Source organism: Gopherus evgoodei, chromosome 2, assembly GCF_007399415.2.
Source record: "Gopherus evgoodei ecotype Sinaloan lineage chromosome 2, rGopEvg1_v1.p, whole genome shotgun sequence".
Classification (NCBI taxonomy): domain Eukaryota; kingdom Metazoa; phylum Chordata; order Testudines; family Testudinidae; genus Gopherus; species Gopherus evgoodei.
This window is the reverse complement of record NC_044323.1, coordinates 174,113,819-174,129,414: the sequence shown is the minus strand read 5'-3', so window position 1 is coordinate 174,129,414 and position 15,596 is coordinate 174,113,819. Positions and strand designations below refer to the sequence as shown.

The following is a 15,596-nucleotide window of genomic DNA, read 5'->3' as shown; positions in this document are numbered from 1 at the left end:
GCTCACAGCATTTTAATGAACTGAAGTGATATAAAAGTATCAGGAAAACAAAGAGCAGTGGACCATCATATGTCTAAAGGAAAGCCTTTGCTACCAGCACCACAGCCTGAGAGTAAGAAATCAGCTGTTTGTTGGTATGTGACCTACAAAATGATCAGTGGCCATCTTACTTCTGGAAGATGACAAAAGGAGTACTGCTTGTGTTTTAGACAAAAAAGTAATAAGACAATATCTCACCTACCTGTCTCTGTATTCGGGCTTTTTGGAAACCATGGTGTGGATGCTTGTGGCTGCTGGTGTAGGCCAGATTCAGGCACAGGGGGTTTATTCAGACTAAATGTATTGGCTGAATTTGATCCATAGAGATCCTCTGTAGATCTTGTTATCGGATCTATAGGCCTTGTCCCATACGTAATATTTGGATTGTATGGTACATTTTCCCATATTGGAGTTGCTGCAGCTGCTGGTGGTGGTGGTGGTTGTAAATGACTGTAATTGGTCATGTTACTATAGGGACTGGCTTTTGATTCTGTGCTTTCAGCTTTCAGATATAATTCATTCATCTGTGGAGCAGCAGGTGGAGTTGCAAATGGATCAAAGGATACCCTTCGTCTTCTTTCCTCCTCTCTCTCTTCAGCACTGTATACCAGAGGTTGGCTTTCTGAATTATCCATCCGGCTGCCATGCTTATGATAATTTAATTCATCCTGCAATTTTCTTTCTAGGCTAATAGAGGCCTCAAAGGAGGACTCACAGGTCTCGACAGGCTGGTTCGCTGGAAAGGGAGCAAACATGGCTTCATCCACATTGCCAGTCATGAGACCCTGAGAGCTATGTAGGGAATTGGGCTGATCTGCAGCATGGAAGGGAAATTGAATACTTGAATTATCCCATAATGCAAAGATACAACTATAGTTTTTAATTACATCTCAACAACACCATGGTATAGTCTAGCATTTTTATATTAAAAACAGCTAAATAATTCATAACATGTAACCAAAGGTAATCTCTTCTAGAAAATACTGTATTTTACATTTTACTTAAGACCTTTTCATCTATAATGATCACAGACTTCTTTATAAACTGTGGGTCTGACCATACTGAAATCAATGGCAAAAGCTCAGTGACTTCATTGCTACAAGACCGGATCCTACAGACAGTATGTATAGGGACAGTTAATGTTTCAAGCACCATTAAACTGCAGCCACGTCTAAGCAGAACATGGCACAGAAATACAATACAACACAACACATCAGGCCAAGAAGGGAAAAATGAAAGGTTTTGGACTTTAGAGGGCCTGGTTCACTAATTTACTTCCAATGGAATTATACTGCAGAAAATTGGAGAGAGATAGTAGAGAATCAGACTCAGAATTTCACTGTAGGTGCTACTTTATACAGCACTAAAAGTCATGTTTCTTTCAATGGTCCTATCACAGAAATCTCAAATTAGCCTTTTTTTCCCCAAATGGTAGAGCCTGAAAATAGTGATCGAGATAGTGTTTTTATGACTTGCATTTTAGAACGGCAGATAAATCTGATCTTTTTATTCAGTGCTTCAGATTCTCTCCCGAGTTCTGAACAACTGGGTCTGTTTGTTACAGCTTTTAATAATAATGAATCAATTTTATTTGTCCCCAATTTTGCCCTAAGCAGGCAATATGAAATAAAGTGTTATGAAGTGATGTAATAATCACCTGTTTGTGCATGTCTGTTATTTGGAGATTCTGCGACAGAGTCTATCTGAAGGGACTGCATCCTTTTCACAAGTTCAGTTGGCCCAGGGTACGCTTTCTGTACACAGGAAAAAAATATCATGCAGCACATGCAAGTTTAAGCAAAGGAAGCATCTTTACTGTAGAAGCCTAATGCATCCCCACAGTGACTGGCCCAAGTGAACAGCTTGCACACATCTCATGTTCTTTCTTGGTAGAATGCTGGTGGATCACGAACATTGCTCTGCAGGGCTTGCTTACTAGTGAGGTTAAGTTTACAGACAAGCAGTGTCTGCTTTCAAGGAAGGCAGGAATGATTACTATGTAAATATAGGGCATGATTCTCTGATCTGGCCAATCTGTGCCCTTACTCACAGTGACTACTACCTTAGTCCATGAGCTAATCCCATTGGACTAGACAGTGACTCACTGTGCTGCTCCCAGCTCAGGGCTGTACCTACAGGTCAGTCTTATCACATTGCAATCTACAGGATTGCTTGCAGAGTAAGTGTTATAACCTTATTCCCAGATTTGGACCTTAGCGTCCAAAATATGGGGGTTAGCATGAAAGCCTCCAAGCTTAGTTACCAGCTTGGACCTGGTACTTGCTGCCACCACCCAAAAAATTAGAGTGTTTTGGGGCACTCTGGTCCCCCTGAAAACCTTCCCTGGGGACCCCAAGACCCAAATCCCTTGAGTCTCACAACAAAGGGAAATAATCCTGTTTCCCTTCCCCCCTCCAGGTGCTCCTGGAGAGATACACAGACACAAGCTCTGTGAAACTACACAGAGTGATTCCCCCTCTCCGTTCCCCAGTCCTGGGAACAAAAAGGACTTTCCTATTCCCCAGAGGGAATGCAAAATCAGGTTAGCCAATTCAACACACACAGACCTCCCCTGATTTCTTCCTCCCACCAATTCCCTGGTGAGTACAGACTCAATTTCCCTGAAGTAAAGAAAAACTCCAACAGGTCTTAAAAGAAAGCTTTATATAAAAAAGAAAGAAAAAATACCAATGTTCTCTCTGTATTAAGATGATACAACACAGGGTCAATTGCTTAAAAGAATATTGAATAAACAGCCTTATTCAAAAAGAATACAAATCAAAGCACTCCAGCACTTATATTCATGCAAATACCAAAGAAAAGAAACCATATAACTTACTATCTGATCTCTTTGTCCTTACACTTAGAAACAGAAGATTAGAAAACAGAGCTACTTCTCCAAAGCTCAGAGACAGCAGGCAGACAGACAAAAGACTCAGACACACAATTCCCTCCACCCAAAGTTGAAAAAAAATCCGGTTTCCTGATTGGTTCTCTGGTCAGGTGTTTCAGGTGAAAGAGACATTAACCCTTAGCTATCTGTTTATGACACGCCCCCCCAAATTGCAGACAGTGGGGAAGCTCACTGGCGGCAATTTCCTTCTAGAACTTGAAAATAAACAGATCAATACAACACATGCACCTTTACATATACTACTAAGTATATAACTAACAGACTTTACATGTTAAGAACACTTTTTAACTACTGGATTCTGGGAAACTCTCACGGGAGAGTGCATCAGCAACTTTGTTAGAAGCTCCTGTGATGTGTTGAATGTCAAAATCAAAATCTTGGAGAGCTAAACTCCAACGAAGAAGTTTCTTGTTGTTCCCCTTGGCAGTATGAAGCCACTTTAGTGCAGCATGGTCAGTTTGTAGTTTGAACCGCCGTCCCCAAACATATGGGCGTAGCTTTTCCAGGGCGTACACAATGGCATAGCATTCCTTTTCACTGACTGACCAGTGACTTTCCCTCTCAGACAGTTTCTTGCTGAGAAACACGACAGGATGGAAGTTGTGATCTGTTGCTTCCTGCATGAGCACTGCTCCTATACCACGCTCAGATGCATCTGTGGTTACTAGGAATGGCTTGTCAAAGTCCGGGGCCCTGAGCACAGGGTCAGACATGAGCATCGCCTTAAGCTGGGTAAAGGCCTTTTGACACTCATTAGTCCACTTAACGGCATTTGGCTGGGTCTTTTTGGTTAGGTCGGTCAATGGGGCAGCGATTTGGCTGTAGTGTGGTACAAATCGCCTGTAGTATCCAGCCAAGCCTAAGAAGGATTGGACCTGTTTCTTTGACCTTGGGACAGGCCACTTTTGGATAGCATCCACCTTGGCCTGTAGGGGGTTTATGGTTCTTCGACCCACCTGGTGCCCCAGGTAAGTCACTCTGTTTTGGCCTATTTGACACTTTTTGGCCTTAACAGTTAGTCCTGCCTGCCTGATGCGCTCAAAGACCTTTTCCAGGTGTAGTAGGTGTTCGGGCCAGGAGTCTGAAAAAATGGCCACATCATCGAGGTAGGCAACTGCAAATTCTCCCAGTCCAGCTAGTAGACCGTCTACCAGCCTCTGGAAGGTGGCGGGTGCATTTCGAAGGCCGAAAGGAAGGACATTGAATTCATACACCCCCGCATGGGTGACGAATGCTGACCTCTCCTTGGCAGGTTCATCTAGCGGTACTTGCCAGTACCCCTTGGTTAAGTCTATTGTAGAGATGAACTGGGCACGTCCCAACTTCTCCAATAGCTCATCAGTGCGTGGCATTGGATAGTTGTCCGGACGAGTTACCGCATTTAGCTTACGGTAGTCCACGCAAAAGCGTATTTCCCCATCTGGTTTGGGTACTAGAACCACTGGAGATGCCCATGCACTGGTAGATGAGCGGATTATACCCATCTGTAGCATGTTCTGGATCTCCCGTTCTATAGCAGCTTGGGCATGAGGAGACACCCGGTAGGGTGGGGTTCTGATTGGGTGAGCATTACCTGTATCAATGGAGTGGTATGCCCGTTCAGTCCGTCCTGGGGTGGCTGAGAACAATGGGGCGAAGCTAGTGCACAGCTCCTTGATTTGTTGCCGCTGCAGACGTTCCAGGGTGGTTGAGAGGTTCACCTCTTCCACGCCACCGTCTTTTTTCCCGTCGTAGTAGACACCGTCAGGCCACTCAGCATCATCTCCCTGGACAGTAAACTGACAAACCTGTAAGTCTCTGGAATAGAAAGTCTTGAGAGAATTAACATGGTACACTTTAGGCTTTAGTGGGGAATTGGGAAATGCTATGAGGTAGTTTACATTTCCCAGGCGCTCTTGGACTGTGAATGGCCCTTCCCATGATGCTTCCATTTTATGGGCCTGTTGCGCCTTCAAGACCATAACCTGGTCTCCTACCTTGAAGGAACGTTCCCTGGCATGTCTGTCATACCAGGCCTTTTGCTCTTTCTGAGCATCCTTTAGGTTCTCTCTAGCAAGGGCTAAAGAGTGTCGGAGGGTGCTTTGTAGGTTGCTTACAAAGTCCAGAATGTTAGTTCCTGGAGAAGGCGTAAACCCCTCCCATTGCTGCTTCACCAACTGTAATGGCCCCTTAACCTCGTGACCATACACAAGTTCAAATGGTGAAAACCCTAAACTGGGATGTGGTACAGCCCTGTAGGCAAACAGCAACTGCTGCAACACTAGGTCCCAATTATTGGAGAATTCGTTGATGAATTTTCGTATCATGGCCCCCAAAGTTGCATTGAACCTTTCCACCAGGCCATTGGTTTGATGGTGGTACGGGGTGGCAACCAAGTGATTCACCCCATGAGTTTCCCACAGTTTTTCCATGGTCCCTGCCAGGAAATTAGACCCTGAATCTGTAAGGATGTCAGAGGGCCAACCTACCCTGGCAAAGATGTCTGTTAGGGCCAGGCACACAGTGTTAGCCCTGGTGTTGCCTAGAGCTACTGCTTCTGGCCATCGGGTAGCAAAGTCTACTAAAGTTAGTACGTACTGCTTTCCTCTGGGCGTCTTTTTTGGAAAAGGGCCCAGAATATCCACAGCTACTCGCTGAAAGGGGACCTCAATTATGGGGAGTGGCTGGAGAGGGGCCTTGACCTGATCTTGAGGCTTACCCACTCTTTGGCATACCTCACAAGACCGGACATACTTGGCAACATCCTTGCCCATCCCCTCCCAGTGGAAGGACTTCCCCAACCGGTCCTTGGTTTGGTTCACCCCAGCATGGCCACTGGGATGATCATGGGCTAAGCTTAAGAGCTTCCCCCGGTACTTAGTTGGAACCACCAACTGTTTTTGCGGCTGCCATTCTTCCCGGTGTCCACCAGAAAGAATTTCCTTGTATAAAAGTCCTTGGTCTATAATAAACCGGGTTCGATTAGAAGAGCTGAGAGGCGGTGGGGTGCTCCGTGCCGCTGCCCAAGCTTTCTGAAGGCTGTTATCTGCTTCCTGCTCAGCCTGGAACTGTTCCCTTGAGGCTGGGGTCACCAGTTCTTCCTCAGACTGTGGACTTGGGCTTGGTCCCTCTGGAAGCGATGTAGGTGATGGGGTTGTTTCCGTTGCTGGTGAACCGCTCTCCGCTGGTGCACCTGAGGGTATTTCAGGCTCTGGCTGAGCCTTTTGGGTATGGCTGTCTGTTGCTTCTGCCAGTTCTGGCTCGCTGGCGCCCTCTGGCGTTGAGGTTGAAGATGTGGTTGCACTTGCTGGTGCTGGTTGCTGTTCCAGTTCCGGGCCTGGGACTGGAGATGCTGTGGCTGTTTCAGTGGTAGGCATGGAATCCGGGTCCACTACCTCTGTCTGGGTCTCTGGTAACACAGACGGGGCCTCTGTGGACGGCTCAGGAACAGGAATGGGTCTGGAAGCTTGCCTGGTTTGGCTACGGGTAACCATTCCCACTCTCTTGGCCCGCCTCACCTGGTTGGCCAAGTCTTCCCCCAGTAGCATGGGGATAGGATAATTGTCATAGACTGCAAAAGTCCACATTCCTGACCAGCCTTTGTACTGGACAGGCAGTTGAGCTGTAGGCAAGTCTACAGCTTGTGACATGAAGGGGTAAATTGTAACTTTGGCCTTTGGGTTGATGAATTTGGGGTCAACGAAGGATTGGTGGATAGCTGACACTTGTGCCCCCGTGTCTCTCCACGCAGTAACCTTCTTTCCGCCCACTCTCAAATTTTCCCTTCGCTCCACGGGTATTTGAGAGGCATCCGGGCCTGGGGATCTTTGGTGTGATGGTGGTGTAATGAATTGCACTCGCATGGTGTTCTTTGGACAGCTGGCCTTGATATGTCCCAGTTCATTACACTTAAAGCATCTTCCATCTGATGGGTCACTGGGCCGAGGTGAGTTACTGGAGACTGGTGAGGTTGAAGGGTAGGGTATCTGTGGCTTTACTTGGGTGGTATGTGGGGTCTTTGGCTGTCCTCGGTTGTAGGGTTTATGGTCTGTGTGCCCCCTGGGGTAATCGTTCCCCTTGACAGTAGCTTTCTTGCTTTCTGCCAGTTCCATCCATTTGGCTCCAATCTCCCCCGCCTCAGCGATATCTTTGGGATTTCTATCTTGTATGTACCGTGTGATGTCTTCAGGAACACCATCCAAGAACTGCTCCATTTGTATGAGGAGGTTCAGTTCTTCCAAGGTTTGAATGTTGTTTCCTGTTAGCCAGGCCTCATAGTTTTTTGCAATGTAGTAGGCGTGTTTGGGAAATGACACCTCTGGTTTCCATTTTTGGGTTCTGAAGCGCCGACGGGCATGATCTGGGGTTATCCCCATCCTGTATCTGGCCTTGGTTTGAAAAAGTTTATAGTCGTTCATTTGCAGCTTAGGCATTTCAGCTGCCACCTCTGCTAAAGGTCCACTGAGTTGTGGCCTTAATTCTACCATGTACTGGTCTTCGGGGATGCTGTACCCAAGACAAGCTCTTTCAAAATTTTCCAAGAAGGCCTCGGTGTCATCACCTGCCTTGTAGGTGGGAAATTTCCTGTGCTGTGGAGCAATAATTGGCGCCGGGTTGTTAGGGTTGGCTGGCACATGCAGCCCAGCTTTTGCCAAATCCAGTTCATGTTTTCTCTGTTTTTCCTTCTCTTCATTTTCTTTTTCCATTTGTTTTTGTTGTTTTTCCATGTCTCGGCGGTGGGCCGCCTCTTCTTCTTCTTGCTTTCTTCTGTGGGCCAACTCATCTTCTGCTTGTTTCCTTCGGTAGGCTACCTCTTCTTCTTCTAGTTTTCTTTTGTGTGCTGCCTCTTGGGCTGCCTGTTCTCTTTGGAAGGCTGCCTGTTCTCTTTGGTAGGCGGCCTCTCTGATCTGTTCTTCTCTTTCTTTCATTTCCATTTGTCGCCTGTGTTCAGCGTCTTTGAATTGCCCTTCGGCCTCAATTTTTGCCTTAGAAGTCATGATTCCTGTTTTCTTGTGTTGGGGTGCCCTCCGGTGTTTCTCTTCTGAACTTCAGGCTCTCTGTTGCCTCCTGAAGTTTGCCTAGCAACAGTGCTTTTTTCCTTTTCTCTCTCTAGCTAATGTTCAATGAAGGGAAACCAGAAAAACCACTTTATTTGCATGCATATAAGTGCTGGTACTTGCCTCCTAATGGGAGGGCTATTGCATGACAAAAGACCCTTAACAGTTTGGTAATGGCTTCTTGCTTATTATGCAAGCCACAAACTGCCAGATAGAGCAGAAAAAAAAAATTCTCTCTGGTTCCCTTTTAAAACCAATTGTTTCTCTCTGCTAAAAAGCTGTTAGCAGAGAAAAGAAAAATATAATATTCCTACTGGCTTCTGGATTCTGTCTATCTCCCAACCGCTGCCACTCATGTTATAACCTTATTCCCAGATTTGGACCTTAGCGTCCAAAATATGGGGGTTAGCATGAAAGCCTCCAAGCTTAGTTACCAGCTTGGACCTGGTACTTGCTGCCACCACCCAAAAAATTAGAGTGTTTTGGGGCACTCTGGTCCCCCTGAAAAACCTTCCCTGGGGACCCCAAGACCCAAATCCCTTGAGTCTCACAACAAAGGGAAATAATCCTGTTTCCCTTCCCCCCTCCAGGTGCTCCTGGAGAGATACACAGACACAAGCTCTGTGAAACTACACAGAGTGATTCCCCCTCTCCGTTCCCCAGTCCTGGGAACAAAAAGGACTTTCCTATTCCCCAGAGGGAATGCAAAATCAGGTTAGCCAATTCAACACACACAGACCTCCCCTGATTTCTTCCTCCCACCAATTCCCTGGTGAGTACAGACTCAATTTCCCTGAAGTAAAGAAAAACTCCAACAGGTCTTAAAAGAAAGCTTTATATAAAAAGAAAGAAAAAATACCAATGTTCTCTCTGTATTAAGATGATACAACACAGGGTCAATTGCTTAAAAGAATATTGAATAAACAGCCTTATTCAAAAAGAATACAAATCAAAGCACTCCAGCACTTATATTCATGCAAATACCAAAGAAAAGAAACCATATAACTTACTATCTGATCTCTTTGTCCTTACACTTAGAAACAGAAGATTAGAAAACAGAGCTACTTCTCCAAAGCTCAGAGACAGCAGGCAGACAGACAAAAGACTCAGACACACAATTCCCTCCACCCAAAGTTGAAAAAAAATCCGGTTTCCTGATTGGTTCTCTGGTCAGGTGTTTCAGGTGAAAGAGACATTAACCCTTAGCTATCTGTTTATGACAGTAAGATACTGCTTAAGGTAGGTAGCAGAATCATGCCCTATTTTATGTATTTACATGTAGAGCTTAACTGGAAAAAAATAATCCACAGCTATGGCCTTGTTCTGACCACAGTTTATATGTGGGATATGGGGACAGGGAGCTTGATGAAGATCTCTGGAAAGAATAGTTTAGTGTTTCACTGCACTTTTACCTTTGCAAACCCTTGTCTTCATTTCACATCGCTCAAGGAATAATCATCTTTACCCTGGCATTTTGATGTTCTAGCCATTCATGCCTTTTTGATGTCCTTACTCAAGTAAAACTTGAAGTCAAGTGCAGTTTTAGGACTTCTGGATTTGACCTGTTGCTCTTACTTGCACTTCTCAGAAAGTCATTAGTCACTGTCTTACCAGGAAGTCTTATACACAAATTAAAAACCAACAATCTCTTCCAGGAAACATATCTTGATCCCAGGTGTTCAAAGTTCAAAACTTCATTTTGGCCTTTTGTTAGGGCCCAATTCTGACACCCTGCTTATGTAACTGTGTATTACCCTGCTCCAGGAAAAGTCCCATTGGTAAAGAGTACAGCATACTCCACTTTTGTCTTATTTCAAAGAGACTATTTGCAGAGAAAAGTGCTACTCAAAAATCAAACAGTGAAAAGCTACAAAACTTATTGGTACAGCTTTGTTACTTAACCATATTCATTAGCTTGTATGTTATATCCATATCTCCTACCCCTGGTCTCTTTCTGCCTTTAGACTTCAGCCACTGAGGGCAGGGATTGTCTCTTTTGTGCTTGTGCAGAGCCCAGGACGATCCTGATTGGTAGCACCCAAAAGCCCCATAATATAAAATATTTACTACTCAGAATTAGTATGGGTGGTAGAATCAGTTCCAGAAGAATATTTGTCTGTTCTGTCAACTTTATTTTGCAAAGTGTTGCTATCTTGCCAAAGAATACTGGACACACCTTCAAAGTCACTGCCTGGATTTCCCAAATCAGAAATGTTTTAATTCCCCATCCTGCAATTTCAGGGAGAGGGGAAAGCACCTGACAAAACAAGGCTGTATAGCAGAACAGCGGCACCATAGGGACACTTTCACTTATTAGTTTAAAATATTGGGGATGCAGTTCTTGTCACCTTCATATAAGTGGTACTTTCATTTCAGGGTTCAGCCACAGCATCAGGCCCTTAATGTCAGTAGGACTACTCCAATGAGTAAATGTTTTCCAGTGTGACTAAGGGCGCCACAGTCTGGCCCAAAACATTTGCCAGGAAGTAACTTGCCTTTCATTATTATTTCAAATCAGGAAAGCATCCTTCTGCACAACAGTTTGCAAGCTACATCCAATAGGAGGAACAGGGAACCAAGTTACAGCTGAGAGAGGACTCAAAACTTTAAATTTCCTGATTTTTTTTTTTTAAATTTTGATTACAGTAATGCTTAGCGGTCTCAACCAGGTTCAGGCCTCTCTGTGCTAGGTACTATATAAACACATAGTAAACTGTATGTATTTGAAAAACTCAGCAATGACACTTCATAAACTGTGAACCAGATTCTGTCACTTTAACTCATGTTGAATAGTAGCTTGCTTGACAAATTGTCTCTTTTGATTTCCATTCATGTCAGTGCAGTAACACCAGTACAAAACTAATGTAAATATGATTTCAGCAGGATTTCTAATGGAGGAAAGTTCTACTCACTGGCAATCAAAATCTAGCTCACAGGGCTTTTTTACCTGCTACCCATACTCACACTGAGTAGCCCTACTCCACAAGCAGACCTATTGGAATCACTGGGAGTGCTTATTGAACATAGTATTACTTAGTGTGAGTAAGGGTGTTAGAATCTGGCCCTGTATGTCTGTGTGTGTTTTACTTACAAGTTACGCTAGGAAGCAGCTGGGATGCTACTTACCTTTATCTTTCTCAAGTCATCTTCAACATCTTTTTCTAGTTGCTCACAGTAAAATGGCTTATATTTCTGACTAATTTCTGCAGGAAAGGAAGATTTGGGGAAAGTAGTTTTAAATAGCAAATATAAATGACTGTGCTGCTTAGCTCACTTTCACCAAAACATTAACCAGTTAGTTATATAAGTGTATAACAGGAGTGGGCTCATAAAAATTAAAGCAATGTTAGCGGAGCTGATTTAGTCTTAAAAAAGAATGTAATAACTGAATTCTTGTTCACTTAAGTATTGCATACACTCAGTTGCATTGGGCTATTTAATAAACACCTATCAACACAACTGCAAAGCCCGCACAGGCTGTGACTTTAAGACAGGTGACTACAAAGACAAGGAGTGACAGCCAGGTTCTTTCAACAGCATTATGCTTTGCTTCCTATGTTCTAAGCTCCTGTAGTGTCTTAGCAAGACAAAGATACAATTCTATCCAGCTTTAGGGCCAAACTCTGGTATATAATCACTGGCCTGAGCCGGGGAGCTCTGGATACCAGGTGGCACCCACAGTATACGCCCTTTGCATGCAATCAGCGGTGTAATGGACCCCTATTCTTTGAGATACCCCCTCTAGGGTGCATGGAGGGAGCAGGTTTCTGTGCTCCCCCAAGCACAAGGACTGCAATTTGGGACTGGTCCTTTTGAAGGACATGCAAAAAGAGGGAGAAGCCTTCTCCCTCATCCTCATCCATCCCCTTCATCTCACCTATGCCATGGGCAGTCAAAATCTACAAAGCACCTCATATACAAACTATATCCCAAATGGAGTCCCTTGCTCCATGAGTGGTCTGCTCATAACAGCTTTATAGTACTACTTACTTTCTCTGAAAAGTGTTTTCTTATTATCCCCATTTTACTGATGGGGAGACACTGAAGCACAGTACTCATATAGACCTGCTGTACTAGCAGCAGAATATGCAGGGTTGAGAATGGGATAGCAAGTAGGCCCCTAACAAGGTACTAAAGAGCTAAAAAAAAAAATGCAGGTGTGCATATTTGTGTGGTGAACTTTTAAACTTATGCACACTGCATACCAAACAGCTGCCTGCAGTATCAGTGCTACTGCCTAGAACCAACACTTTTACATGCACCAGTGTTTCTTTTTTTGTTTTAGTCACCAGCGTATTGAGAGCAAGGAAGGAAGAGCAGCAGTTTTTACCTGCTGAAAAGCTAGAAGCATCATTCCAAATCCACTTACTGGTCCTATTGGAAGAGAATTAGCTAGTTATACCCAATGGCTATTACATAGCTCAAGATAGTAGTCTGGAGAAAGTTATGTCTGAGACAGTTTATTGAGCCAAATCTTGGAAGGCTGAATTACTCAGGGCCAGTCCTATGAAGTGGTGAGTGTCTCCCAATATCACGCTTTTTGTGACATTAAAGAGAAGGGTTATCCTATGATGAAAACAGGGTGATGGATTTTCAGCTGGGGTAAATTGGCAAAGCTCCACTGAAGTCAATGAAGCTATGCCAATGTATATCTACAGAGAATGTGGTCCACAGTTTATTCAGAATTCAGGTCAGATGACTGGAGGATAGCTAATGCGATGCCCATTTTTAAAAAGGGCTCCAGAGGTGATCCCGGCAATTACAGGCCTGTAAGCCTGACTTCAGTACCGGGCAAACTGGTTGAAACGATCATAAAGAACAATATTGTCAGACATATAGATGAACATAATTTGTTTAGGAAGTGTCAACATGGTTTTAGTAAAGGGAAATCATGCCTCACCAATCTACTAGAATTCTTTGAGGGGGTCAACAAGCATGTGGACAAAGGAGATACAGTGAATGTAGTGTCTTTAGATTTTCAGAAAGCCTTTGACAAGGTCCCTCACCAAAGGCTCTTAAGTAAAATAAGCAGTCATGGGATAAGAGGGAAGGTTCTTTCATGGATTGGTAATTGGTTAAAAGATAGGAAACGAAGGGTAGGTCAGTTTTCAGAACAGAGAGAGGTAAATAGTGGTGTCCCCCCGGGATCTGTACTATGCCCAGTCCTATTTAACATATTCATAAACGATTTGGAAAAAGAGGTAAACAGTGAGGTGGCAAAATTTGCAGATGATACAAAACTACTCAAGATAGTTAAGTCCCAGGCAGATTGCAAAGAGCTACAAAAGGATCTCACAAAACGGGGTGACTGAACAACAAAATGGCAGATGAAATTTAATGTTGATAAATACAAAGTAATGCACATTGGAAAACATAATCTTAACTATACATATATGATGGGGTCTAAATTAGCTGTTACCACTCAAGAAAGAGATCGTGGAGTCACTGTGGATAGTTCTCTGAAATCATCCACTCAATGTGCCGCGGCAGTCAAAAAAGCAAACAGAATGTTGGCAATCCTCAAGAAAGAGACAGATAAGACAGAAAATATCATATTGCCTCTATATAAATCTATGGTATGACCACACCTTGAATATTGTATGCAGATATGGTCACCCCATCTCAAAAATGATATATTGAAATTGGAAAAGGTTCAGAAAAGGGCAACAAAAATTATTAAGGGTATAGAACAGCTTCCAAAAGAGGAGAGATTAGTAAGACTGGGACTTTTCAGCTTGGAAAAGAGGCGACTAAGGGGGGATATGATAGAGGTCTATAAAATCATGAGTGGTATACAGAAAGTAAATAAGGAAGTGTTATTTACTCCTTCTCATAATACAAGAACAAGGGGCCATCAAATGAAATTAATACGTAATAGGTTTAAAACAAACACAAGAAAGTATTTTTTCATGCAATGGACTGTCAGCCTCTGGAACTCCTTGCCAGAGGGTGTTGGGATGGCCAATACTGTAACAGGGTTCAAAAGGGAGCTAGATAGATTCATGGAAGATAGGTCCATCAATGGCTATTAGCCAGGATGGGCAGGAATGTTGTCCCTAGCCTCTGTTTGCCAGAAGCTGGGATTGGGTGACAGGGCATGGATCACTTGATAACCTGTCTGTTCATTCCCTTTGGGGCACCTGCCATTGGCCACTGTCGGAGGACAGGACACTGGGCTTGATGGACCTTTGGTCTGACCCAGTATGGCCGTTCTTATGTTCATGGACTTGACTTGTGTGTTTGAAGAGATTAATTTTTATTTTGAAAAGAAATCTAAGAGACACAAGCCTGTTACAAACAAAAATCATGACCTTTCTGAAAGAATTAAGCTCATTTTGCCATATTTTTTAAAACATTGGATATGTCCAGACAAAAATAATCCTGAAGCAGTATTTTACCTGAAAAGGTTGGCCGATTTTCTGTCTCTTGTTGCCAACAGTGCTTCATTAAGTCGATAATTTCCTTTGGACAATTGTCTTTAATATCTTCTGTATTTGGCCTGTTCCCATTCATGATGCCAAAGCAAATGTGTGTTTCATTTATAGCATCTGAAAAACAAAACCTCAGATCAGACTCCAAATCACAGGGTTTTGCTACCATGAAAGGTCATCTCCTAGAAACGGCAAAGAAAGTGCCTCATTTAGATCCACAAATCTGCTGGCACATGAAAATACTTACTCTATGGATCTGACTCTGAAACCCTCACTCGTGATGAGTAGTACTTACTGTGAGTTCAGTTACTTGCATGAGTATCTCCTACTCAACAGGAGTTAGAGTTACGGAATTGAACTTCCCTCGGGCCTGATTTTCAGTTGCTTTGTTCTAGTGCTTGGAGTAAAAACAGGGATTTGGCCTCAAAGGCAGTTTTAAGCCATCTAACTGTACCTGTATTCCAGAGCTGGTCAGGGGCCTAGTTGGCGACCAGGCCCTTAGCCTGCTCCAACTTCTGCTCTGCTTCCCATGGCCGTCTGTGCCAGGGGCTGGGAGTAAGTCTGGCAAGTATCCCTTAAGCCAGCTCTCTGCCAGTGGAGGCTCACTGCACTGGAAGGATTCTCCTAGGGGTTTCTCTGGCACCTTCCAGGCCAGGAGTGGCAGAACTTAGCATAACTAAGAAGTAGGTTACCAGTGAGCAAATGCAAGATTAGTGCACGTAACACTCTGAGTATGTCTACATTTCAGAGACTATACCACCATAACTATGTCTGCATAGCTGTAGCAACATAACCCTATAGCGTGGGTGCAGCCTACCTTGACAGCAGGACCAGTGCTAGGGGTTTGAGCGCCCTAGGCACACGGCAATTTCGCTGCCCCGCGCGCTGGTGCCGCGGCTCCAGTGGAGCTGCTGCTGTTATGCCTGTGGACAGTCGGCTGCTCCCGCGGCTCTGGTGGAGCTGCTGCAGTCGTGCCTGCAGGAGGTCCACCGGAGCCGCGCGAGCAGCCGACCGTCCACAGGCACCACTGCAGCAGGTCCACTGGAGCCGCCTGCCGCCCCCTCCGGCAAAATGCCGCCCACCAATAATTCTGGCGCCCTAGGCGATTGCGTAGCCTGCCTAAATGCAAGCGCCGGCCCTGCTTGACAGAAGTTTTTTCTGTCGCTGTAGGAACAG

The 15,596-nt window shown here is 44.4% G+C and overlaps 1 protein-coding gene across 5 annotated transcripts in view; it reads right to left on the bottom strand.

Annotated features, from left to right (window-relative positions):
• The window catches only part of RIPK1 (receptor interacting serine/threonine kinase 1), a 47,651-nt gene that overhangs the window by 6,142 nt on the left and 25,913 nt on the right, over positions 1-15,596 (bottom strand). For 4 of the 5 annotated variants that reach the window (XM_030552307.1, XM_030552309.1, XM_030552310.1 and 1 more), the window contains 4 exons: positions 14,388-14,537; positions 11,116-11,192; positions 1,697-1,793; positions 242-853 (listed from right to left, as the gene is read on the bottom strand). In XM_030552307.1, the coding sequence (XP_030408167.1) occupies positions 242-853; positions 1,697-1,793; positions 11,116-11,192; positions 14,388-14,537 (936 nt within the window). The remainder of the gene's footprint in view (positions 1-241; positions 854-1,696; positions 1,794-11,115; positions 11,193-14,387; positions 14,538-15,596) is intronic. The other variant, XM_030552308.1, reaches the window with a different exon arrangement.